The sequence below is a fragment of the Acartia tonsa genome, chromosome 10 (assembly GCF_053477335.1).
Source record: "Acartia tonsa isolate MP-2025a chromosome 10, ASM5347733v1, whole genome shotgun sequence".
NCBI classification, from domain to species: domain Eukaryota; kingdom Metazoa; phylum Arthropoda; class Copepoda; order Calanoida; family Acartiidae; genus Acartia; species Acartia tonsa.
Window position 1 is genome coordinate 38916328 of NC_137269.1, and position 26474 is coordinate 38942801.

Below are 26474 nucleotides of genomic sequence, written 5' to 3' on the forward strand. Positions count from 1 at the left end.
AATTACTTAAAAAATCTACAAAAAAAACCGATTGCATATTTGAATTCTATGAAAAATTCTACATCTACTACTTACTAAAAGAGCCGGCTAGCTATCTTAACCCTTACAGCTCGGGCCCCAATTCCCACCTTAATAGATCGGGGGGGGGGGGGGGGGGGGGGGCTCCAAGAGCCCCCCCCTCTATCTCGGCTCCTGTTACAGATAAAGACGTAAAAATTTTTCTGGTGGTTCATTTGTATTTTTAGAGAAAATTACTTTTTCTAGTCATAGCAGCCAGGCCGCTCCTTAGCCGCTTTTTAGCGGCCAGCCGCTAAATTTTAAAACAGCTGTAGAGCGGCCAATTTTGCAGCTAGGATGACCAAATTTTAGGACGAACTTTTTTTTTTCATAACAAAAAAATTACTTTTTCTGATCATCGCCAAAAAACGGCAAATAACGGAAACCGCCATTTTCGGCGGTTACGGCGGTAAAACGGCGGTTGGCGGCGCCGATTAATATTTTTATCTGTTTGATGTTGCTCAAGGATTTACCAAAAAAATTTATAGGACTCTAGCTGTAATAGAAGCCACGATATTCATGATATATGTCTGTAGTAAAAGCTGGACAAAAATCGGTCATAAAGTCGGTCAGGGAGCGGTCAAACGGTCATAACACATTTTTTCTCAGAAGGTTATTGATACTAAGTATTCACCCAAAAAAATTTCAGGTTTCTTCTTATACACAAAAGTCATAATGTAGAAACTAAGATTTTTTTAGAATTTTTTTCTAATTTTGGTGCTACCCAACCGACTTTGACCGGACACCACGACCGACACAGACCAGATATCCTAATAAAATCAACTCTTGCCGACGTATAATTACTAAACTTAAAAAGTCATGAAGTCACAGCACTCCATCTTACCTACAAAAAAAATGAGATTGAAAAAACTAGAGGGGGGGGGGGGCTCTTGGAGCCCCCCCCCGATCTGTAAGGGTTAAATAAAAAGTGAAAAAGTTGATACACCTTCTTTAAAGCCTATTTTGTTTCTATTTTCATAGAATAGAATTTTATTACTTGATAAAATCTTCTCTTTCAGTGATATACGGATTCGTTAATAGAGTTAATATTCAATATTTTACAGCTGTCTGTAATTGGATGGTTTTGATCAAAGCATTTAAAACTGATTTGACATTTTGCAGTAGTAAAGCAACTCTATAATTATCCGTCTGTTCGTACGTCAGTCTATCTGTAACGCTGTGGAAAATATGTGATTTTCTCGGTCTTTTTTAAAAGCATCCAGTAAATAATATATTTGGTCTTTTAGTTTATTGGTCATGATGAAAAGAATAAGTGTTTTTGATTATTAGAAAGATTCTTGACTTTGTACAGAGTTTCTTTTTTCAACGGAACATAAGTATTTCTTAATTTAACCCATTTAACATTGACATGTATTAGACATTAATATCTTATTTTCTTCATTGGATTGGGGAGTTTTATGTTAGAACAACAAATGATGCCGTTAACTATTTTTTAAAAAGAAATTGAAAGAATATTTTTTCGCTGTTAGTTAGCATGGAATACAACCTGGGAATGTGGAGTAATACGTAGCGAATCCGCTCGTTGTCGGGGAAATGATTAGTTCAAACGCACGAAACCACGTCATAACTAAAGACATACAAATAATTCCTATTGCTGCTATGAGAAGTGTTCGACGTTAAATAGTTGGAGGAGGGGTAATTTCTTGGCCCAAAACAGGTCCAATCCAGCTAAGTTAAGGCATCCGGACAAAGCACGTGCAATATTAGAGTTGGTTGTCTGAAGGCTAAAGTACCTTGTTCAGCACTGATATAACTCTCCGATATGACCCCAACATGGGTCAGGTATATGAAAAACTACCTAAAACTAGGGAGGGGTGGTTATCAGTGTTAAACAGGCACTTTGAGTTGTACTTTCAACAAACAAAACTTGAAGTGTTATCAATTTATTGAAGTTCATAAGAACTTCATATTTATTTAAGTTTAAACATGAATTACATTTAAAACTTGTATAAATTAATATGTTTTTAAACATCATTACAACACACAAATAATTAATTCCATACATACTAATAAGAAAAAACTCTAAAATTTAATGATTATAAATTTATATATCAAAGCTATTTACATTAATGAGAAATGAACATAAGTACAATAAAAAGGCTTTTCAACATCTAAGGTAGGTATGTGTGTCTGTGGGGCGTACATATATAGGCTTGTTGAATAGTCTTACTAAATCAAAACTTTGTAAGAAGATTATTTAATCTACAAGGTTTGATATCTATAAAGAGTAGACACAATAATACATATTACCTAATTTATTGAGTTTCGCTTTTATTTATGCTATCATCCTTGTTTCATAATTTGAAAATTTTTAAATTGAAAATTAGTAAATCAGAATTTATTATAGAAATCAGAATTATAAAATGATTGACTTATTATATTAAATGATTTAATTGTATGTATTAAAAATAAAAATTATTTAAATGTTAATTTAATGAAATAATTGTTTAAATTTTTTTCAGGGTATTTGTGATAAAAAACATTTCTAGGTTTGAAAAGTGTTTTAAATATTATATTAACAATTAATTTAAGATCTAAAATTTAAAATTTTGAATTATTTTGAATTTATAATAACTTTTTTTTTATGAGAACACAAAAGAATAAAAAAATAATACTTTATTTGACAATAATTTAAGAACAAGGTTAAGAATAATAACTTAAGATTAATTTAATTAAGAAATTATCAATAATTTTTTAAAAAGCAAAGCGTTTCTACGTTTGTATTCTTAACAAATAGCTATACTTTCTTTTTTAAACATTTTTAACACAATGTTTCTATGATAAAGTTGTTCTTTTTACACATGATACAACATATCTTTCTTCAATTATCAAAACTATACATATATTAATGTTAATTCTGGTGTCTGATTACTTGAGCTTAACTTCTATGGATATTTTCTCTCTCGATTATAAGCAATAATCTTGTTTTAATGGTCTTCAATAAGAATATGCTCTATCATATCTAACTTCACTGTAACTTTTCTAAAAAAAACATAAAATCAAAAGGTTTCGTTTTATGTCATGTATTTAGTAGACATGCATACCTATTTTGTAGATGTATACAGCTTTTAAACCCTATTTTTTTATAGAAATTTAATCAAATGTAATCAAACAGAAACCAAATCTTACCCGATTATCCTTTTTTACATTTTATATTCAGTGATTATGGCAATACCCTGCTAAGAAGATTTCTAATTTAATGATTTGGGCTGTATAATCTAACCTAACTAAAATTTCTCTCTTGTCCTGTACTTCTGCCCTCAGTATGTAGGGTATAACTATATAGGCCTGAGTAAGCACAGAAGGTTTCTAATATTGTGATTAGGGCTGTACAGTAACCCTGCAGGGCTTATCATAACCTAACCTAATTAAAATACTCTCCCACCCTGTATATCTAACCTAAGTATGTATGGTATAACTATATAGCCCTGAGTAAGCACAGAAGGTTTCTAATATTGTGATCATGGCTGTACAGTAACCCTGCAGGGCTTATCATAACCTAACCCAACTAAAATTACTCTCTTACCCTGTATTTCTGCCCTCAGTATGTAGGGTATATAACCCCGAGTAGGCACAGAAGGTTTCCAATGTTGTGATCAGAGCAGTACAGTCATGGGTTGTCACCTGAGAATTAAACAAGAACAATAATTTATAATAAAGAAGCGAAGGTTTATTTTTATTTTGTATTTTAACATTTATTAAAAATAACTTTAAAACTTTAAGTACAAAAGACTCATGAACTAACAAATATCAAATATGTCAACTATTTAATATTAAAGATCTAGATAACTAATTAGTAAATTGGTCTAATATGAACACCGAGTAAGAACCTTCTTGCCATATCATTGGTTAGAACGTGTATATGTTTTGATACAATATGGCAAATTATTATTTTTTCAGTCATATATGAATAAAACAGCAATAAAAAGTTCTTTATGATAATGCTAGATATAATTATTGTATCTGTCATGCCATCAAGGGGTATAGATCTATTTCTTTACTGTTGTATACCTTAGTAACATGGCTGGGAAGAACCTCTGGATGTCCCTCGTCATCTCCCAGGGGTTGGTAGGTTGTCCAAATAGCTGGAGGTACCTACAAAATACAGAGATACAGGTTCACAATTATAGATTAGTGAATTAGATAGTGCCTATAGAGTAATGATCTTCTCCCCTTTTTGAAAAATATTATTTAGGGTTTTGTTACCCCATACCTAACCTATGTGGGGCTATCTAACACTGCGATGCCTATGCCTGAGGGGCCAATACAACATTACCTAACATAACATAAAAGGTACTTTTGATAAAAAAAAACAAAAATTCGAATGTAGCTTTTTGCAAGGACCTTACTCATGATCAAAAAAGGCATGAGACAAAATTGATTTTTTTCTTCTTAATTCATTGAAACGCCTTATTTTACCCGCCTAAAAATTAAAAGCTTGGGCGTCCAATGCCAGCCTAAACTTAAATATTCATTGACACATACCTCGTTATTATTTGTAATATTCCAAATAAGTTTCTTGTTGTCTGTTCTTACAATTATACTGAAGGCTTGGCACAGGGGAGGCCCACTTTGTACACTCAACTAAAAACAATAAATTTATAAGTATAGCTGTATAAACCAGACAATTACTTAGTTCAAGTGGTGGGGATCTTTATCGTCTGCTTGAAAATTATTTCTGCTCTTTAGTAGCGACTTGACTGTGTTTATATTTCCCATGCTATTAGCTGATATTCAAAGACCCAATTGAAAGTCTGCACAGGGTCCCCACCCCATGGGTGGAGTTACATACAACTCATGTTTTCTATATTCCTTTACTTTAACCAACAATAATAAAAGGGTAAACTGTAAATTACACTATTACCCAAGGATTTATAATCACGTAAACTTATTTGTTGGCTCAATAACTTCTAGTACTTTATTGAATTTTGATTGTCAGTAATTTTAGACTTTTCAATCATTATTCAATCTACAGGGCAAATTTGTTTTTCATCATTCAAGCTATTATCTTATTCATTAATATTATTTGTATTATCAAGAATGAGCATGTCCATAACTTCGCAGAAACAAGAAAATTACAAAATATTTAAAGAAATAAACAATAAACTGTAGGTATTACAGTAATCGTTAAAAAGGCTCTATAGTGTGAATAAGGTGCCAAAATAAAAATATTTACAGGGGGTCAAGTTGAAATGTTATATTTGATTTTACAAAAGAAAATATAAAAATAAAACATTTCTTTATGAATTAAAGATACCTATACTTTAAATAAACACTAGCGGATTCGCCCCTACCCTCTAGTGGTATATTCCCTGAAGAGTATAATCCAATTGGTTCAGTGGTTACCGAGATCTTAAGCTTCAGTCGGACGGACAGACATCAAGCTACTTTGTAGTATAGATAAATAATAAAAATAAAACAAAATAACTAAAAATATATTATACTTTACAATTTAATAAAATAAAGAATTTGCTTTATATTTAGAGTGCATCTGGGAGATCTGGCGGTTAGCCGCTAAATTCATTATAAGCCACAGGCTGCTAAAATGTTTAACCAGCTGCCAAATATTACTTTAGCAACAGTAGAAATATGCAGCAGTGTAGCCATAAAGTATTTAGATTTTTATAAATATTTGATTTGCTAATTTAGATGAATATTCACAGTTTTAAATAAGTTTAATAAGTTTAAGGCAAAAATTATAAAGTAAAAAAAAATTAAGAACAATAAATTATTCAATTGTTTATTTAACATTATCTAAACTAAGCCTAACAGCTTGGGTTAGATTCCTAATACCCTCATAAATATCTTATAACAAGGACTACATTGCCCATTCCAAGCCAAATGACATACAGGCAACCAACTCTTTGATTGATTGCACGACCTTTCTTTAAAAGTCCTAATAGTGCAAGGTAATGAGGTGCTTGCTTGTTTTGTGCAAATGCATTCCCCCTATACCAACATTAATGTCGCCTCCCACATAGTAGCAGTAGGAACTATTTTAAACGTTTTTATCTTTAACTTTGGGCTTTAAGTTTTTAGATAAGGATATAATGCGCTTCTTTTTTATGCCATAGTCGCGGGTTAATTGTAGAGCAGCTTCCAAACTAATAAAATCTTGTTTGCTCGAAAAATTTATAAACATAAGCTGTAAACAAATTTACTTTTATATCTTCAGGAATTCAAAGGATACTATTGGAAATTTTGTTTAACATTCGCTCCTTTTTCAATAGTATTGTTGTTTAGAAGTACTAAATATATGTTTGTCTGACTGTGCTAGAGTTCACAATATTCATCCTTGTTTATCAGCGTAGCTATTCTACATGCTTAAATGTGTATGTCTTTCTGCCACTCAGTAATTACGTTAAGAAAGCATAGTGCACACATATACACGCAAAAGACCGAATTTATGCATTCTTTTCAATAGCACTGCAGTTATGAGCATCATTAATTTTTAACTTTTACAGTAAAGCTGTTAAGCCGCTGGCAGCCCTTAAAATTTCTTGACACATAAAATATCCTTAATCCTTGGTATAAAAATTCCCAACTTTTTACAACATTGGATAAAGGTCAGGCTTGAATTATACATGATAAAAACAAAATGTTATAATCAGAAGTTAAAAAAAATTTGTTATTAATGATTATTGTTTACTATTTAGGAAATTTTTGTCTTTTTGAATTTTAACTGAACTTAGATATCAGTTTAATATATTTTGGGCAATATAGACAGATCCATAGTGATCTACTCATGGTTACCCGGGTAGAACTGATTAGGATTTAGGTTGTTTGTTATAGTAATTTAGATTATATTTTTAGATTTTAGATTTTTTTGATGATATGACTATGTTTAATTTTTATGCCCAAATAAATATGTTAATGTTTATAATATAATAAGAATCTGTATAAGAATTGTTATATACTCGTACTTGGAAATCGCACTCGAATCTAAAATGGATCTTCAAGCTGTCTAATATAACACTGGAGGAACGTACTAACTAATGAATAGGGGTTGTGTTTATAAAACTTTGGGGACCTGATAGTTTATGGTCCAATATTACTTCTCTCCTTGGGGTTTTTGAATAAAAACCTAACTTATTTTAACCAATATTTTTAGACTCTTTAAAAAAATCATACTTTATACCTGCTTTGATAATTTTTCTGATTCTTTAAGCCTTCTCTCCAATTCCAGCATTATATTTTGTTGATCACTCTGAGCAAACTCGAGATCCCTAGTTTTTTTAATCAAACAATCTAAATTTTGTTGCAAATTGGACAATTCTTTATAACTATTTTGAGAAAGGGTACCACCAACCTCTCAAGAAATATAAATGCATCATAAATATTTAAAAATATTGTGGCACCACTGTATTTCTTACTAGGCTTCTCTTTGTACAAGGGTGCCGAATTTTTTTGCTTTTAATCTATAATTGAAATTGGGTGGGGCCGTATTCCCCCTCCCCCCAACCCCCCTGAAGGCCCATAAATTTATATTCTTCTTACTAAGTTCTGACACTCGACAAGTATTTGGTTGTCCTGCCATCTGATTTTAGAGCTTTGCTTTTATGTTTGTTTTCCTTCTAGTTTAAATAATGTGCACTGATAAGTGTACTTAAAGTAAATTTATATTATTATTTCATTACTCTTTTCAATAGAAAATACATTTATGTGTTTTGTTAATTGAAATTTAAAGTTTAGTTATATAATTTGCAATTCTAAATAAAATTTATGTTAATCAGAAAAAAACAACCTTTTTATTTCAACATTGAAAAAGTATTTGATCATGTATGTAAACCAAGAAAAAGATCAAAAGTAAGCTATTGTTCCTGCAGTTTCTGATGTCTTTGTTTCTGACAGACAAACATCATATTATTTGTCATATAGGATTAAAAGCAATTGTTTCATTCCTGATTTTGTCTTCGAGTTCAGATTTTTCATTTCTCAGCTTGGATAACTGTTTGGGCAGGTGCTTGATCAAGAACCTAAAATATTCTTTAATAAGGGCATGTCTGTTCGACCCTCGATAACAATTTTTTGAGCTATGATTTACCTGGTAACAGCTGTTGAAGATTCTGGACTCTGTGTGCTTCTTGTTCTTCTCCTAAGACAATTTACAAATAATGAAATTTTAAAATTTTTTGTCTTTCTTTTGTTAAATGACTACACATACATACAAAAGCCATTTTCATGATTTGAAGAAAGCATTTGACAATTTTTATCTAATGATTCATCTGTTCCAATAATCTTTATTAACACAAACAAACTCTCTATTACTTTTCTGTATAGTAAATTAATATTGTAATAATCGATACGTAATTACTTAGAAGTTGTACCAGATTTTCATATACACCCAGCTGGCTAAAATAATGATACCCCACCTCCACAGCCTATACCCTGTCCCCTCCCGTACAACTGAGTGAACGAACTAACCAATAGATGTCGTCCATATCAGCCACCTAAATTGACGACAAATATTTTCATCTGTCAAAAAATCCATGTATGTGAGAAAGCCCAATCTGTCCCGATTTTGTATCACTTTTGAAAAGTGCGATTCCTGTGACGTCATATAAAAAGGGAAACGGGAAGAAAATCGCTTCCCTTTTTTCCCATCTCTTTTGAAGAGATTTTCTTCCCCCCTTCCCTTTTTCTTTCCCGAAACGTTTATGACGTAACTGGAATCGCATTTTTCAAAGTGATACAAAATCGGGACAGATTGGGCTTTCTCCATGTATGTTATATCCATTGTTATACTACCTCTCAGTGTAGCTATCATCACTGTCCTCATCAGACAGATGACTGTTGTACATTGGCCTCACTGACATGGTGGGGACTGGTGGGGCCAGAGAATATGGTGGGGGTGGGGGTGGCGGAGGAATCTCATAGGATTCATGGTCATCTGCAGAGGAATAATCATTGCCTAAAATCAATCATTTCCATTTTCTTAAAATTACTAATTGCAGGATATATGCAACTTTTCATAGTAACCAGAATATAGACAGATATCCAAGGCCAAGGGAATAAGAGTAGAATGACCTTCAGGCATATCAAATGGACTTCCACCAAAATAACTATATTTCTGGATCATGTACACCAGCCCATACAGAAGATGGACAATTAGAAAGATATTAACCTCAGACATATCAACAGGGCTAGCAGTAGAATAGACAGTAAATAGATAGAAAGATAAATAGATTTAAGAAAGATAGATAAATGGATAGACAGATGGATAGACATATATATATAGATAGAATGTTGGATAGATAGACATATATTTACCTTCAGACATATCAGAAGGGCTAGCAGCAGAATCACTAGACTCCTGCATCATGTACTGTTGCTGATACAAGGCCAACAGAGGCTCTATTCTTGCTGTAATAATGTCAAGTCAAACAATTAATAAATAAAAAATCCATGTCTAATTCATAACTTACGATTAATTTCAAAGCTAAAAAGTCATTGGTATAAGTAAAAAACACATAAATAATATATACCCCTGCGTAAACTTATTTGGAAAATGAAACTATTTCATTTTTTTGTATTTCAAATAATTTTATTTTTATATATTTGTATATTGTTCAAAACTTTGCTTCATTATCAATATGATTTGACTTGATTCCTGTATCATTATTTTCCACAGCTTCAATAATCTCCTCCACTGGGATATCTTCACTTGCATGATCACTGTTCACTTCAGTGTGATCAGAATGGATTGATTCCAGAGAGATTTGGGTTGCAAGCAAAGGCCTAGAATTATACACATGAAATAAACACTCTTGATGCTATTTTTAAGAACCTAAAATTTTTGACATTTTGTTATAATTTTAGGAAAATAATCAGCTTGATTCTTACTAAAAATTAGATTTGCTTACAAAAGAAAATGACTGTAGATCATTGGCTGTTTGAATTATAATAACCTGGCAGAAGTTGATGGTCCTGGTTCAGCATCAACATCATTGTCATCATTATTAAGATCAGGTAATTCAATCTCTTCAATTTCATCAGAGTCTGTCTCTGTTGCAATTGGATTTTCAGATAGATCATCTCCTGAAACAGTTACACAAGTTCATATGTGCTGTAAAATTAAAATTCTAAATTTATTTATATAAAGATTTTTAAGAATTATATTGCTTTTGTTGACAAAAGAAAAGACAGAGACAGAATCTTTTATTTCTTTTAAAATTTGAATGAGCATCAACATTTTTTAATAGTAACCAATCATTCTATCAAAAAGGTAAATTCAAGTCAATCATTTCATTTCTTTACTGTTATACTTATAAATAAGGTTGCTAAAGTTATAAATGGAAATTATTTTAATCAGGTAGGTTTAGTGATTTTCAAAGTAATATTTACCTTCAACTTCAGTAGCTGTTTCATCATCCTCCTCTCCTTCTTCATCCTCTTCTTCCTCCGAGTTGGTGATCAGTGGTTCTCCAGCAGCTATACGCTTGTGGATATCTGATAACCTGCAATTTTAGGAATCTTGATCAGGTTCTAGTTTCAAAGATCTTAGAATTTTTTATGTTTTTCAAACTGTCTTAATTTACATTGAATTTAGTTGTACAAATGGATGCTAAGTCATCAATAATCTTCTGGAGACTTAAATCTTTGATAGTAAATTTGTACTATACCTGTTTGCCAAGAAGGCACCACGAGCAGTGCTTGACATAAGTCGAGTGATCAGGTTTGTGATATTCTCATCAACTTCCTCAGGTTGGGATTTATCATCACTTTCTTTCTTTTTCTCATCCGATTCCTCACCAGATCTGTCAAAGAATATGGGAGGTTGCAGTTGAGAGGGTACATTGGCCAAAAAGCTTGCAGAGGGTAGGAATACCACAGATGGAGTTATTGGGGCAACAGGGGAGATAGCTGCTATGGGTAACATATTGGAAGCAACACCTAGATGATCAACTACCAATGGTTCTAGAGGATCAACAACAAGAACATTGGGCTCATCATCACCAAAAGGATCAGGTATTTCCATGTTTTCAAGTTCCTCGTCAGGAATATCACAATCAACAATACTGTTTTCTTTGCTCTTTTCAGAGTCCTCATCCTCAAAGAGCATCTTTTTCTGTTGGGCAAAATCAGCCTTCAGTGCAATCCACTGTCGTTCTGATTCTGCTGTTTTCAGCTTTACCTCATTCATTGACTGTCTTGACTCTTCAAGTTCTGTTCGCAGCTTGGTCAGTAGCTGACGCTTTTCAGCCAGCTCTGCGCGTAGGATCTGCTCTGAACTGTGCAGTTTTTTATGCTGCTCCTTGATTTTTGAAACATAAAACCAGGTGCTGTTCAGCTCATCTGTAATGTTGCAAAGCTTTTCCTCATGAATGTTTACCTGGGAACAGAGATGCTTATAAACATTCTTCATCTTGGAAAGTTGACCCTCAAGACTTTTCTTCTCAAGAATAAGTGTCTTAAGCTTAATAAAGGTTTTGCTAATACTAATAACCTTATGACTGCCCTCTGTTCTGAATAGTTCATCATTATCAGAAGTAACCCGGCCATTGCTAACATTAACACTTGCATCCAGTCCTTCGAGAGCTTTGAGATCAATATCAGTGGTGAGGCTACTCTCCTGATTCACAATATTCTCCTCCAGTTCTGCAAACATAAGGTTGAGCATCTCCATCTCTCTGGCGAGACTCTCGTTCTCCTTGTAGCTGGCCTGTAGCTCTGTCTGGAGGGTGGCTGATAGCTCCACCTGGTTCTCCAGCTGCTTCTTGTGCTTCTCTGCCAGGCGCCATAACTCTTTCACTCTATAATTACAGAAATAGTTTATTGAAAATGTCTTTTTTTTAATTGTAATCTAAAGTTAGTATATTTGCTGGTTTGAATATCATGTGCATGATTTTTAGATCTTATATTTAAAATAATTTTCACAGGCATCATCAAAAGGCTGAAAACAACCATTCCATAATAATTAGAAAGGTTATTTTAAGTAAAGTTGTTTGTTCTTTTATAATGTAAAATTGATTCATTTTATTATCTATCTCTGATATAATTATAATACCTGGTTTCTAGGGTAGCAACTCTATTATCTCTTTCTTTGAGTTGTTGAGATTTGTTTAGCTCTAGTTCTTGTAACTGGTGACGTAAATAACCAATACTATTAGAATCTTCAATTTCTACAAAAAAAAAATACAGTTAAACTTAGTCCATAAAACACAACAGTAAAATTTAATTCATTCAAACAAAACAATGGACTTAGTTGCATTGTTATTACATAGTAGACATGAAATTTCAATCCCAATAGCCATAGCTGAACAAACGGGCAGTTAACGAGAGGCCAAAGTAAGTTATAAAGTAGCTATATTGATAAAAAAAAATCTATCACGCAACCCACAAATGCTGCGTACAAAAAGAATGTACAAAAAATTCTAAATTAAAACGAAATTTTTACAGTACTATAAATAATAAGAATAAGAAATGTGCCAGATTTTCAAATGAATATCTTTAGAAAGGAATGTTTTTTTTATTGTTTATGCTACAGTATGGCCTATGAACGTAGTAGATCTCAATTATTTGTTATTTCGACAAAGAATAAGAAAACATTATGATTAAACTTTGGGAACTAGTGTAATAAACAATCCGCTGTCCCCTCCCTCCTTGAGTTTAACTAATCTAATATATCACAACAATTTCTTATGCTATGCTGCTGTAATACAAATGTGAAAAATTCCTTCTCCTGGAATTTCCCGCAGAAAAATTGAGTAAAAAGCTCGCCTTTGTGTTAAAGTAGGCCATAGCTACTCAACAATTTATTCTGATTGTTTGTTTGTTGCCTTAGAAGTAGTTTCTTTGTGTCTTTATTAGTTACAAACAATTATATAATCTTGTTATTATGTTAGTCGGTTCTTTTGTCTTGCAGGTCTATGACATTTACCATAATCAGGAAATGTCAACTTTAATTTTTAATATTCATTTAGATTATGTCATGTTGACGTGTTATAAAAGTTTTGATCACAGGAGCCTTATTAAAATTTCTGGAGACCTGGAGGATCAGGATCTGCAGGATCATACCTGTAATCTGAAATTGACTAGAACACCTATATTTCATATTAGGATATACTACTTTAGGATATTTTAGTACCCTGGTAACATAAAATGCTTTGTTTAAGTCAAAAATATTTTTGCTCTCTACCTTGATTACCCTGACGGGTTTGCTGGCATCCTGTGCCTGCCAGGATGGAGATATTAAAAAAATTCCACTTAAAGGTTGGTGTATATGTGTAGATTCCCTGTCAAGGAGGTGTTTCTACCCCTTCACCTACGCCTTTCTGCACGCTTTCGATTAAAACACTATGTAGGCCCCTCTGATAGTTGAATAACAAATAACTTTTTTTTAGATTTTATTAAACACACCCATATTATGTATACTTTATGCTCCTTAAATTTATAGCAAGGACAATAATTTTAAAATTTACCTGAAAATTGGTTATCAACAATGATAGGCTTGGGTTGATTATCTTGGCCAATATTTGATGTAGTTGTGACAGATTCTACAGGCCCATTCTTGGCGCGCAGCTTATTCTCAATGAAGAGCTCCAATCCGACTGTCTTCTCCTGCAGGTCATTGTGCTGAACAAATAACAAGGATAATATATTTCATTGCAGAGAAGCGAAACTGTTTTTGTCCGATTTTCATGCATTTTAGCGACTGGGACTTTTAGAATATTTATGTGGTGCTTGTACGCTTGTATTGGTTCAAAGTTCATCTAAATTTAGGGTTTATTAGTCTCCACTTCTATTTGTAATAAGTTTATAATAGCCTGAGTGGGAGGGAATATTGGACTATAAATTACACTGGTACCCAAAGTTTAATAACCACATTACTTTACTCTAAGAATTTTGCTACTTTTATTGAATTTTGATTGGTTGGTTAAAAACTATCATTGTCCATAAGGGATACACAGACATACATTTAATCAAAATATTGAGTAGATACGCTACAAAAGAAAATAGGTATGTTACCCACCATTTCATTTTACGGCTATTTTCTAATACATAAAAGAAGAAATACTTTTAATTAAATTTTATGTTTTTTCCTTAAATGTTAGGAAATAATTTAGATTATGTAAGCATTACTAATTAGAAAATTAGTTTTCAGTTAAGAAAATGTTGTTCATATGGAACCATTGTCGTCAATTTATGGACCTCTTTTATTGGTCAGTTCGTTCATCCAATAGCAGGTGAGAGGATGGGTAAAGGGGATGGATCGTTAGTTTAGCCATCTTAGAGTATTACTTTTTTATGATAAATTCACTGAGTGAAAAAGTCTTTGATACTTCTTAGTTATTTTTTATTGAAATATATTTCGGTGGACATTGCACCTTCTTCAGTCTTGAGTTTAGTTGGATGTTAAAAGTAAATGAAAATCTGGTGCAACATCCAAGTAATAATATATCGATTCTCACTACTTAAAAGCATATGCACATCTTTCAAGAATTATCTAAAGAACACAAAAAAATGAGATGCAACTGCAGAATATTTTTAACTACAAGGTTGATAATATACAAAATTATTTTAATTTCATCCATATCATAAATTATTCATTATTCAAGTTTGAAAAATAAATATGCATAGTTACATTGATTATATCATGGCGGCATTTTATCAGTATTTTAACGATTCGAATCTACTTATTCAATGAAAAGTTCATATTCATAACCCTTGCTAAAAGAGACTCAATCTGTTTTTGAGCAGCTACGCTTAAAAAGAATTAATATTGACTTTCTGCTCTAAATATCATTTGCAAAATTTAGATCAGCATTTTAAGCAATTTCCTTTAATCACCGGTTTTAGCTTCAGCCCCTTAATATGCAATTTACCAGGCTGCTATTTTAGACTGACGACTGGGATTTTTTAAAACTAACTCTTTTATATCTGTTAATTTATATAAAACTTTAATTAGAAGCGACAAATTTAGGGTTTTGATACAATTTTCAGATGCCCTATCCTCCATTCCCTGGTGATCATATGTGAGTATTCAAGGATCTAAAGGGATAAGACAATGGCCGATAAATTGATGTAAATCCCCAATGATGATAAACAAAATTACCCCTTCTGTACATTACAGTAAAACGTTTGGACACTCATCTTAATAATGCAACCAATCAAATCTAATAAAAGTCCCTAATTTTTTAAAACTAGCATATAAGAAAACATTGTTATAAAACTTTAGACACTAGTGTAATATACACTAGTCCCTCCGTTTCCTGATTCCCAAATGATCAGTACTACTAATTGGAAAGCCCCAGTAAAATGATTCATCAATAAGAAACGCGGCGTAATTTTCCTAAATGTTTAAGGGCAGGGAAAGGACATTGGAAGTTGAATAAATTTACAACCCTATCTTCCTCCTAAAACGCGACGTTATTGTCAAAACAATTTAGTGCTATTTTTTTCGCATCTTCTTCGAGGAAGTAACAGTTTGAAATACGTTTTTTGTATTTCTTAAATATCTGTACTATGGCAATATAGGCTATAGCCTAATAAAAGGAATCTTAATAATTTTATTTTAATAAAAAAAATTGTATGCAAGATATTTTCGATTCCCCCCAGTAACACTGTAACACATTTCGTTAGATTATGATTAATTTGAGTCAAATTTAGAACATCGTAGCGACTTTTAAATTTGGTATATGTCCGTCCGTCCGTCAGTCAGTCCGTACGTGAAAGTGAGTTCAGAACAAATTGATAAATACTTTTTTACTTACTAACTCAAAGATGCTTACATTTCCAAAGCAAAGTTCATTAGAAAACAATGCAAGGTAAACATTTTTCTAATATATATTATTTATGTACTAGCGGATGCGCCCCTAGCATCTAAAGCTCTGTAATGGTAGGAAGGGACAGAAAATAGTCTAAAACCACTCTGGGACTTAAAAATAAAAGTTAAATAGCCAAAAAACATTATGGGACATATGTAAAGCTTCCCTTAAATGTAGGACTCAAACGGTAGTTATCCTAATCCTTAGTTACAGACAAAAAAAACTATACACTACTTTATATAAAAGATTATGTTCTCATTTTACTTAAAATAATAATTTTTTTCTATACCAAAACTATGAACAGAATTATCCTTGGTGCAAATAGGTAAAATCTATATTTATAACGATTATGCCACAATTTTGCAATTTTAATTTTTTAAAACTTATTCGGTGCTTTTACACGAAGATCCTATTGAGCACTGATAACCCCACATTTAATAATATTTGAAATAGATTGAAAATAAGGGGTTGGGGGTATTTTAAACCATGCCTAAATACTGCGGGGGGGGGGTGGCCCTAATCCTATGGGGCCTATACCTTCGGTGCCCTAACCAAATAATAACCTAACCTTACCTGATGACCTAAAGTAATAAACAAATAAACGAAAAAACTATCCCCTTCCCTTAATATCCAATTTTTTAAAGCGAATTTATTTTTGCTTAACAAGGTACTTTGTATGCAAGCACCGTCTTTTCTAATACATACTTCCTTACAAACAATTACTAATTAAACTATTTCTAAATCTAAAACGTTTTTCAACGATTTTTTTAATTGTGAATGAAAAATGTTTTCTGTACATTCAGATTTATGTGCAGGATTGTGAACACGTAATGAGTCATTAAAAGACATTATTAGGAACGTTGTTTGTCCGAAGAATGTTTAGATTGACCTATATGTTCTTCTTAGAAATCATTTCTGGTTGTTTGACTTATCCTAAAACTTGTAGAGTAGCTGTGCTACTAAAATGAGAATAAAACTAGGAAAGGGAGGGAGGTGACATTGGACTATTTATTTTAGTAGTCCCCAAAGATTTATAATAACGTTTTCTTGTGCGTTAGCTCAACAACTTTGAGGACTTTTATCGAATTTTAAATAGTTAATTCATCAACCACTTTTTGTTAATATATAAGGAGTAATTGTTTGTATCATTATTTGGGATGTTCATCAATTTGAGGGCCATTGCCTTATCCCTTTAGATCCTTAAAACAAAACCAAACCTGTGAAATAAATTCTTTAAGCTTGTTGACAAAAAACACTTCTTGATTCTTATTTTTTATCTCTAAGCTCTCGAATAAATTTAACAACTCAACGCCGTCATTTTCAGACATTTTAGAGATTTCAAGCGACAATTGACAAGGGGAAAAGGAAATAAAGATTTATATATTACTTTTTTGGGTTCTATTATGTCTTTTTTTCACACTTTCAAAATGTTTTTAAGTTCCCATAGTTGGAAGAAAAAATCTATAAAATTTATATTTTTAGGTAAAATTTAAGTTTTCTTCGTGTTTATCACTGTTAAGCTTTCTGATTATTACTAAGTGTAAGCAAATGCGCTGTTAGAAAGCTTTTTTCTAAACTTTATCAAGGATCTAAAGGGATAAGACAATGTCAATAGTTTCCCTTCTGTAGATTACAATTAGTTGTAAAACTGTTTGTACACTCAACTTAATGAACCAACCAAAACAAAATTCAATGGAAGTGTCCAAAGTTGTTGAGCCAACGAATAATGAAACGTTATTGTAAAACTTTGGAGACAAGTGTAACAAAAAGCCCAATTCCCCCTCCTCCCTGAAACGTTTTACTTCTTGTTAATGTAATAATCACATTCACACGGTGTTTTATAATTGCTAAAAGACACTTTGGAAAAATTGGAATTATTAATATTGAAAAAGATAAATATGCAGATTTTAAATATTGCATTAGTATTGCGGTTCTGGTTGTTTGAAAATGTGCGAAAGTTAATGCACACTTTAATAAATATATATTATGTAGATGAGGTTATGTTCGTGTGTGTGTGAGTGTGAGTTCGAGCTGGCCGTTTGCCAACGTAGCTTTTAAAAAAATACTTTAGGCTATAGGTAAAGAAACAGGTAGCTTGTATAGGCATCTATGATATGTTGAAAAATTATTATTTCGCTAAAAATTTGAAATACAAAAAAACAAATCATAAACAAATGCGCCATTAATTAAATTTTACATTATTTCAATCCATCTAAAATCTGTAATTATTGTTTCAAAATAAATCAAAAGTATTTTTTTAAAAGCCCCACATCCTAATGATTTGAAAGGTATAAACAGCAGTAAGGGTAAAAACACTTCAATTTTGTCATAAATTCTAAAGCAAAATATCAGTAATCTGTTTGTCCTAAATCAATTTTCCTTTAATCAAAATAAATATCATATTTTACGTTGTATGATGTACAAGTATCATAAATGTAATAAAAAGTGTTCTAAATACGAAAAAAGAGCTAAAAATACTTTAAACGACATTAAAATAGAATACGTTTTGATAAGTAATATACTCTTTTATAAAGCAAAGCCTAGCTTATTTTCTCATTGTATAGTAAACAAGGATGACAACATCCATAAAAGCGAAGCTCTGAAACGATATGACAGACGAACATTAACTTTTGTTGAGTGTCAGAACTGAATATACAAAATATGAAAATATAAGGTTTGACAAAATTATACGTAAATTTGTTGCAAAACTTCTTAAATACAGAATTCTGTTTAAGGACATACTGAAATTTTTAATACTTGATTATAGAGATGCTTCGCTCATAATATTGTACCTTATAGTAATAGGAATCAGTAATAAAAAAATCAGATCAATCGGATGATTTTATCACATAAAAAATTGTGGATCATGGAAAGAAAACGAAGTTTCCGGTTTCGTCGTTTTTTCACAGTAGCCTTTCTCCTATTTCTAGCCCCTGCGGGGGGCTCTAGCCCTGCGGGGCATATTTTCTAACCCTGCGGGGCAATCATTAACATTTACTTAACCTAACCTAACCTAAAATAACCCTTTAAAAGCTACTGTGAATATACGATGAAACCGGCAACTTCGTTTTCTTTCCATGATCCAAAATTGTTATTAAAAAAGTAAAAAAAACAACATGTTTAAAATGGACGTACGGACATTCTGGTAACGATTATAGAGTTGCTACGCTTTCTAAATCGTACCTAACTACTACAGGAATCACAATGCAAAGTTTGAAATCGATAGGACAATTCTAACATGCCTAAATTAACGAATAAAAGCTAACTATCTCGGACGGACGGACGTACGGACCGACCCTAATTATAGAAAAGCTTCGCTTTTAAAAATAGAAAACAATGAAGTCTGCAGCCGCCCAGGTTCTACGAAATACCACAAAAAAAATTCTTTTACCAGAAAAGTGGTAAAGCTGGTCAACCTGGTAAAATTTACCAGTTTCGTGGTAAATTTTACCAGCAAAAATTTTAGCCAAAAAATTAGTAAAATTTTACCATTTTTTTTGTAAAATTTGACGAAACAAAAAACCCCGTTTTTTGTGTTTTAAATTAAAAACAGCTCTTCATAATCAGTTGTAGTACTTTAAAATAATGACTTCTATACAATGAAGCCTAAATTTTAAATTTTTTTTTTTTTTTTTAAATTTTACCACATTTGGAAGTTTTACCAAAAATGTGGTCAATTTTACAACTCTATTTTTCAGGTTAAGTCCGAATTTTCGGACTTAGACAAAAAAACGCAATTTGGTCAATTTTTACCAAAAAGTTGGTAAAATTTGACAAGGTATTTGTTTAGGCTAAGTCCAGATTTTTGGACTCTGACAAAAAAAATGAACTTGGTAAAATTTGACCAACTTTTTGGTAAAAATTGACAAGGTAAATTTTTAGGCTAAGTCCAGATTTTTGGACTTTGACAAAAAAAAACACTTGGTAAAATTTGACCAACTTTTTGGTAAAAATTGACAAGGTAAATTTTTAGGCTAAGTCCAGATTTTTGGACTTTGACAAAAAAAAAACTTGGTAAAATTTGACCAACTTTTTGGTAAAAATTTTTACTTTTTATTGAATTTTTTCGCATAAAAGAAGCTAACTTTTTTTTAAAACCTTGAAAATTATTTCATCATTTCTTTTAAAACATCCTCCCGCATCGTCAAAAATATATCAAATTTAATATTTACTTATTTGAGCTAGCTTCATACGAATTAAAATTAAAAGAAAAAAAATCCAGGTGTGTGTGTTTACGCAGATGTGCCGTGTGCATTTGAATTTATCGATTTTTCATCTTTAATATAAATATAAGCTTTCGTATATTCCCCTGAATGTTTCTAAAATAAAGACAGAGATTTCGAATTATAGAGTAATTTCGCTACAAAACTTATATTTTTAAGTTTTGAAATTTATGGCACCTCTGTGCGCGCATGCGCACTATTGATAAGCTTATGATTATTTGAATATAGAGTGCCAAAAATAATTATTAGTTTTGATTCAATTTAATCAAATATTTTGAATCAAGAAGTAAATTACTACTCAATTTTCTCTAAATATTTAAATTTGTAGAATTTACAATTTGTTTGGAAGATTTTTTTTAAGCAAGATGTTTAAAAATGTGGCAAAATTGTGGAACAACAATGTTTCATGATTTCTATATTTATGTTGTCTTTGCCAACCGGAAATACCACCGAGATGGGTTTTTAAAAGATGAATGCCACATTTTTTCGGCGTTTTTTAGACATTGATTGATTGAACGTTGACGATAGAATTTCAAACAGAGTATATAACATAAAAATACTGAATTTTAAATTATTTTTTTAGCAATTTTTCTAATGTCTAACACAGCTCTAAAAAGATGCATTAATTAATATGCAGCAAAAATGGATTGAAGATAATCTTTTTTTTTCTATGAAGGCCGTACCATCAAAAGCGAAATAATTAAATAAATCATTGTATACTCTTTTAGATTTTGCGAATGTCGCGCTTGTTATTCATAGCGTAAAAAATGTCGAAAAAACGCGGCAATATCTTTTAAGAACCCGGCCGGAAATAGATTCATATATGGTTAACAACTATATATATATTTAAATATTTTTTTTTAATATTGAATGCACTATATTTTTTTATATTCTATCGAATATATATTTTATATGTCATTACAAAACTATATTACATTTAATATTAACATTAAAAAAAAAACATCAATTTAAACTTTCGTAACCCTGTAATTGGGTATTGGCTTCAGAAGTACAGTTCTACATAAACCACGGTCCACGCTTGAGCTAGCATCACCAGCATGGCTCTGCCTAGGCTTATAATTAGAAAGGCCAGGGTATTATTGGTTGAAAAGTTTGTACATTATTATTACAGGTATTGTGTCTTTAAAGGGACTGTGAACGTAAATTTTTCTCATCTTAATATCAAATCTTAACATTATCTTATTCATAATATCTCACAGATAGAGCAAAACGCGCTTTTGTTTGCTTAAAAAACGGCTTTTTCCGACGATTTTTATAAGGTACAGGGAAAGGAAGAAATTTTCCGTATTATATAAAATGTCCATTAAATTGATTTTTTGGTATTATCCTCTTAGAAATTTTTTTTTCAATATTGAAAATTTGAGTACCCCCCCCCCCCCCCCACAGCGAACTATGAACTCTGGCCGCAGCGCTCGGCTCCCTAGCCTGCCTAGCCGCAGCGCTCTGCCCCCTTGCCTGCCTAGCCGCAGCGCTCGGCCCACTTGCCTGCCTAGCCGCAGCGCTCGGCTCCCTAGCCTAAAACCTAACCTAACCTAAAATAGTTGTTCGTCGGTAGTCGGGGGGGGGGGGGTACAAAATTGAAAAAAATTGAAAAAAAATTTATAATTATAAAGATGTAATTTTGTTAATAATCATTGGTGATGTGGATCAATTTATCGGGGATTGCCTTATCCCTTTAAATCCTTAAAGTTTTACCAACAAAATTCCGTTTGTCCCACTGTCTTATTTGAGAGCTTTACTCTCATAAACGTTATCATTGTTATTTTGTGGAAGGGAATTATGTTTTTTGTAAACGCGAAGCTTTTCTATAATTAGTGTTGGATGGCCGGTCTGTATGGACGAAACTCATAGCTATTATCATTAATTCAAGCATGTAGGAATTGTCCTATCTATTTCAAACTTGTTACCTACTGATTATTTTGGTCTAGCTAAAAAGTATAAGGTTTCTACTTTTGTCGTATTTTTTTAGTTTCATACCTATAGTTTTTGATTATAACAAATTCTTTTATTTAGATTGTAAAGAAACAAGACCTCAGATCAGCATTTGAAACATAGGGGGCAGTTGAAGAAGTAAGTTACAGAAAAGTTTCGCAGCTTATATTTATCTTTGTAGATCTGTATAATAATACAAACAATATTTTGGTTTCTTTACAACAAAATGGCTGGGTGTTGCCACCCCCTTAAAAGTCAAGGCTTGCCTTCACCTTTTCATTACTTGAAAGCTGACACCATTCTAATAAATGTATGTGGTCTCTGTACCTAGTTTTATTGATATTACTATTTTTAAATTCAATAACATTTCATTATAATGCCAAAAATTTAATGTTTAATAACTTCGACGTTGATAAAAGTATTTTTGTAGGTATTTATTGGTGAAGGTTATGGTTTTATAACTTTTAATCATCCCGACGGAGCTGACAAAGCAGTTCAGGTACCATTCTTTTGATACTTTGGGTACCCAATCTTCTTACACTTTGGCTCCAAATCCGATTAATTTACGTTAGATTAGAGCCGGTTCTGAGCCACACAGAAAAGCAACATACATATCGAATCGAATTGAAGATGATTTTATACGAAATATAGATAACAGAATTAATTCCTGGCCTAATTAATTTTCTTGGTCTGACCCTAGAGCCAACAAAACTGGAACCCTTTTATTTTTACTCTCCGCGGAAAATCGCTGAGTGTTGTACACAATACGATAAGAAACTTTTAACTCCCATTAATAGAGGTTAGATACGGAATAAATTATCGTTTTCATGAGGACCCAAATAATCCTCTATTTATCATTTTTTGTTTGAAACTTTCACTACTGCTTTTAGTTAGGTTTAGGGAGATCAAGAAGGGTTTAGAATATTCCACAAGGGTAGGAGGTATTTTTAAGTTATAGGGAATTGTTTTGATTTATTTTTACCTTATTGTTATTAAACAAACTTCAGGTCTTGAAGTTATTTTCACTTCACTTTATTTTTTAAGGAAATGAACGGTACATTATATGCCGGTGAACGGCTGAGAGTGGAAATATCCCGGGGACGAGGCAGGGGACGTGGAGGCGGTGATAGAGGACGCGGAGGTGATAGGGGGCGCAGTTCTTACAGAGGTAGAGGCCGGGGTGGGGGCGGGGATAGGTATGAAAGACGCAGCCCCCCACATTACTCTAGGAAAGTTTTTGTTTTAAAAAGTAAAAGTTAGAAAATCTTTAGGTAGGCTTATTTATTAAATGTAACGTTTAAAAGCAATGCATTTTTTGTAATTTCGCCATGGACTGACGTACAGTTTTGTTATAAAGTTGCTGCGCTAATAAAACAGCAGTACCTAAGATAAAAAAATTTAAAATTAATCTTCCAAAATACTTACTAAAAATCATCGAATTTTTTTTTTCAAAATGAAAACATTTAAAAATAACAGAGGTGGCTCTAGAGGAAGGGGAGGTGATAAGGGTGGCTTTAGAGGCAGAGGCCGTGGAGGGGACAGGGGTGGTTTCAGAGGACGTGGTGGCAGAGGGGGTGGTAGATCCCCTCCACCAAGGTAAAATTTTAAATTTTAAGATTAGTTTAGATATTGCTAGCGGCTGCGGCCCTAGCATTTAGGGGCTCTGTATTAAAAAGGATAGATAGGGGACAGAAATATAGTCTAAAACCATTCCGTGTCATATGAGAAGCTTTCCTACCTATAAAGGAGAACTCAATCGGTTTAGTAGTTATCGAAATCTTAAGCTAAAGACAAAGAACCTTTTTACTTTAAACAATTTAGTATATAAACAAAATATATTAGTGTAATTTCCAAATTTGCTAACTTTAAATGCCTACCATCTCTTTTATTGCTTTATTAAAGATTTTCTAAAATTACAATAACTTTCCTACCTAGATATGCTCTTTTTTATTAGTTCTTCCCTTTTCTACCAATCAAAAAATTTTAAAAACCTTTTTTTTAATGAATTTTAACTTTTTAAGTAAATTATTTTTATTTTTTTAGGTATGAGAGGAGAGATGGCTACGGACCCCCCTCACATTACTTCACAAGGGAGGCACACCCCAGGGGCGACTACTCCCCTCCACAACAACGTTACAGAGGCCCCCCACCGCCAATGAGGGATATGTCGCCACGAGGACCCCCCCGCGGACCTCCTCCCCCCCACCACAGAGAATATTCCCCGTCACCCAGGAGGGGACCTCCCGGTAGGGGCCCACCACCCAGGGATTACTCACCTGAACCAAGAGGTCGGCCACCCCCAAGGTAAAATCAAATTTATATCAGGGATGTAAAGGGATAAGTCAATGGCCGATAAACTGATGAACATCAACATCGATGATACATAAAATTAGTGGTTAAAAAACGTTTGAACACTCAACTTATTGAAACAATAAATCAAAATTTAATTAACTCCCCAAAGTAGTTACCTAAGCCAATGAATAAGAAAACGTTATAATAAAACTTTTGGGACTGATGAAATTAACAGTTCATTGTCTCCTCTCAATAATGACATAAAGTACCTAGTTTTTTTTACCTAATTTGATTTTTAATAGGTATTTTTTAGAATTTTGATGATATATGTTATTTTTAATAGATAACGACATAACATTTACTTATTATAAACTAATCTGAATATTCAAGGTACATGTCACCACCCCCATCCAAAGGGCCACCAGGTGACTATTCTCCAGGACGCAGGGGACCTCCACCCTCCCCGGGTAGACGTGGACCAGGGACCAAGGCTATTCAGGAATGGGTTATTAAATGATTTAAGACGAAGTAAAATATTGTTTAAGTTTAAAAAAAGATTGTACTAAAATAATTTACGTTTCTGTAGACACAACGGGAAACATGGTTCTTATGGGATAGGACAAAAGACGAAGTATTGAAATTAAATCAAGATTTACCTAATAAAAATTAGGTACTCAAAGTTTTTGAGTTGACGAATAAGTAAACTTGTTTCTGAAACTTTGGATACCATTATGATATTTACACCATATTTTACCCTCCCTGCCTGGGGTTTAGGTCTAAATTTATCTAATATTAGTACTTGTTTGGGACAGGGATCTAAAGGGACAAGACAATGGCGGATAAATTGATGTACATCAGCAATGATGATACACAAAATTACCTCTTCTGTGGAGTATAATTAGTTGTTGAAAGCTTTAGACACTTAACTTGATTAATCAACCATTCAAAATTCAATAAAAGTCCCTAGAGTTGTTAAAGCAACGAAGAAGAAAATAAAGCTTTGGGGACTAGTGTAATAAACAGTCCACTTCCTTCCTTCATTTAATCCTCCATAACTTAGGACCCCGCGTTCCACGACTCCATACGCCACGTGAAGCATATAATCAGTAATGCCGAGTACTATGGCCCCAGCCTGTTCTTGTTAGCCACGGATGTTGTTACTGCTTATGTTTTCCAGGTAAGCTTTCCCTTTATTTTTTCTCGTTCTGCGTTTTCAAAGATGTTTAGTTAGATAAGTTTGCTGATTTTTTTTGCCACGTGTCAAGATGCCTGTAGGAAATGAATGAGGGGGGAGAGGGGGAGTCAAACCTACACACTTTTATTTTTGCTTTCAAAAGAAAAAATTTAGGTGTGAGAGTAAGGGGGGGGGGGGAAGTTCTGACACATTTGCGTAAACAGCGAGTATAGGCTTTATCTTTGGGACGGACGGACGGACAGACATCGTTCTACTTTGTATTATAGATTAGATATTTAGTAGGGAGGGATGGGACATTGGGCTGTAAATTACACTAGCCCCCAAAGTTTTCAAATAACATTTTCTTATTCTTTGGCCTAACAACCTTGGGTACTTTTATTGATTTTTTATTGGTTGGTTCATTAAGTTGAGTGTCCTAACATTTCAATCACTTATTGTAATCTACAGAAGGGGTAACGATGTGTATCATCATTAGAGATGAACATCAATTTATCAGCCATTGTCTTATCCCTTTATATCCCTGTAATTATCTAATTAACTAATGAGCAATTTTATTCCAGGTTGAATATCAGTGATACGAGGTCGAATGGGGCCGGTGCCCAGCAAATCCAGGAGGTTGCGCCAACAGTTTTCGGCCAGAGCAGTAGAATCAAGAAAAATATGTTTAAGTGTTGTTTCAATCAATAAAGATAAAAATGAAAACAATTTTTTTTTTATTTTTGCGATTTATGTACAAGCGATGTTTTTCTATAATTAAGGTCAGTCGTTTTTTACCACTTTCTCGTGATTTTTACCACCCGTTTTTACCACAATTTTTGGTCAATTTTTACCATATTTACCCTATTTCCGGTAAAATTTTACCAATTTAGGGCAAAAATATTACCAGGTGTTGAACAGTTTTACCACTTTTTCGGTAAAATCTTACAGAAATTTGCGGTAAGATTTTACCAAAAAAGTGGTAAAAAT

The 26474-nt window shown here is 32.6% G+C and overlaps 2 protein-coding genes across 4 annotated transcripts; one reads left to right on the forward strand and one right to left on the reverse strand.

The window, feature by feature from the left end:
* Positions 1-1945: 1945 nt before the first annotated feature.
* Positions 1946-17376, reverse strand: LOC145330804 (uncharacterized). Its single transcript, XM_080175469.1, has 16 exons — positions 17063-17376; positions 13500-13653; positions 12086-12200; positions 10701-11831; positions 10423-10535; positions 9987-10116; positions 9682-9816; positions 9349-9458; positions 8827-8989; positions 8123-8173; positions 7979-8054; positions 7217-7303; positions 4564-4662; positions 4090-4173; positions 3605-3702; positions 1946-3060 (listed from the first exon to the last, which is right to left on the reverse strand). The coding sequence occupies exons 1-16, from the start codon at positions 17171-17173 to the stop codon at positions 3006-3008; spliced, it is 2712 nt and encodes a 903-aa protein (XP_080031595.1). The 5' UTR covers positions 17174-17376; the 3' UTR covers positions 1946-3005.
* A 4653-nt stretch (positions 17377-22029) lies between these two features.
* Positions 22030-26210, forward strand: LOC145330607 (uncharacterized). Of its 3 annotated transcripts, XM_080175255.1 has the most exons (8): positions 22077-22159; positions 22452-22520; positions 23066-23248; positions 23496-23617; positions 24065-24325; positions 24704-24810; positions 25372-25490; positions 26069-26210. In XM_080175255.1, exons 3-8 carry the CDS (start codon positions 23069-23071, stop codon positions 26081-26083), a joined length of 804 nt encoding a protein of 267 aa, XP_080031381.1. In that variant the 5' UTR covers positions 22077-22159; positions 22452-22520; positions 23066-23068; the 3' UTR covers positions 26084-26210. The 3 variants fall into 3 exon arrangements, with proteins under 3 accessions (XP_080031380.1, XP_080031379.1, XP_080031381.1); XM_080175253.1 differs by lacking the exon at positions 26069-26210 and having other exon boundaries at positions 22076-22159; positions 25372-25601; XM_080175254.1 differs by lacking the exons at positions 22452-22520; positions 26069-26210 and having other exon boundaries at positions 22030-22159; positions 25372-25601.
* The last annotated feature ends 264 nt before the right edge of the window (positions 26211-26474 follow it).

Coding starts and splice junctions, on each gene's coding strand:
- LOC145330607 (XM_080175254.1), top strand. CDS start 23,069: ATGAACGGTACATTATATGCCGGTGAACGGCTGAGAGTGGAAATATCC. Junction 23,618..24,064: donor GGTAGATCCCCTCCACCAAG/GTAAAATTTTAA, acceptor TTATTTTTTTAG/GTATGAGAGGAGAGATGGCT. Junction 24,811..25,371: donor ACCAGGGACCAAGGCTATTC/AGGAATGGGTTA, acceptor CCTCCATAACTT/AGGACCCCGCGTTCCACGAC.
- LOC145330804 (XM_080175469.1), bottom strand. CDS start 17,173: ATGTCTGAAAATGACGGCGTTGAGTTGTTAAATTTATTCGAGAGCTTA. Junction 9,817..9,986: donor GGACCATCAACTTCTGCCAG/GTTATTATAATT, acceptor GTATAATTCTAG/GCCTTTGCTTGCAACCCAAA. Junction 8,174..8,826: donor GATGATAGCTACACTGAGAG/GTAGTATAACAA, acceptor AAATTGTCTTAG/GAGAAGAACAAGAAGCACAC.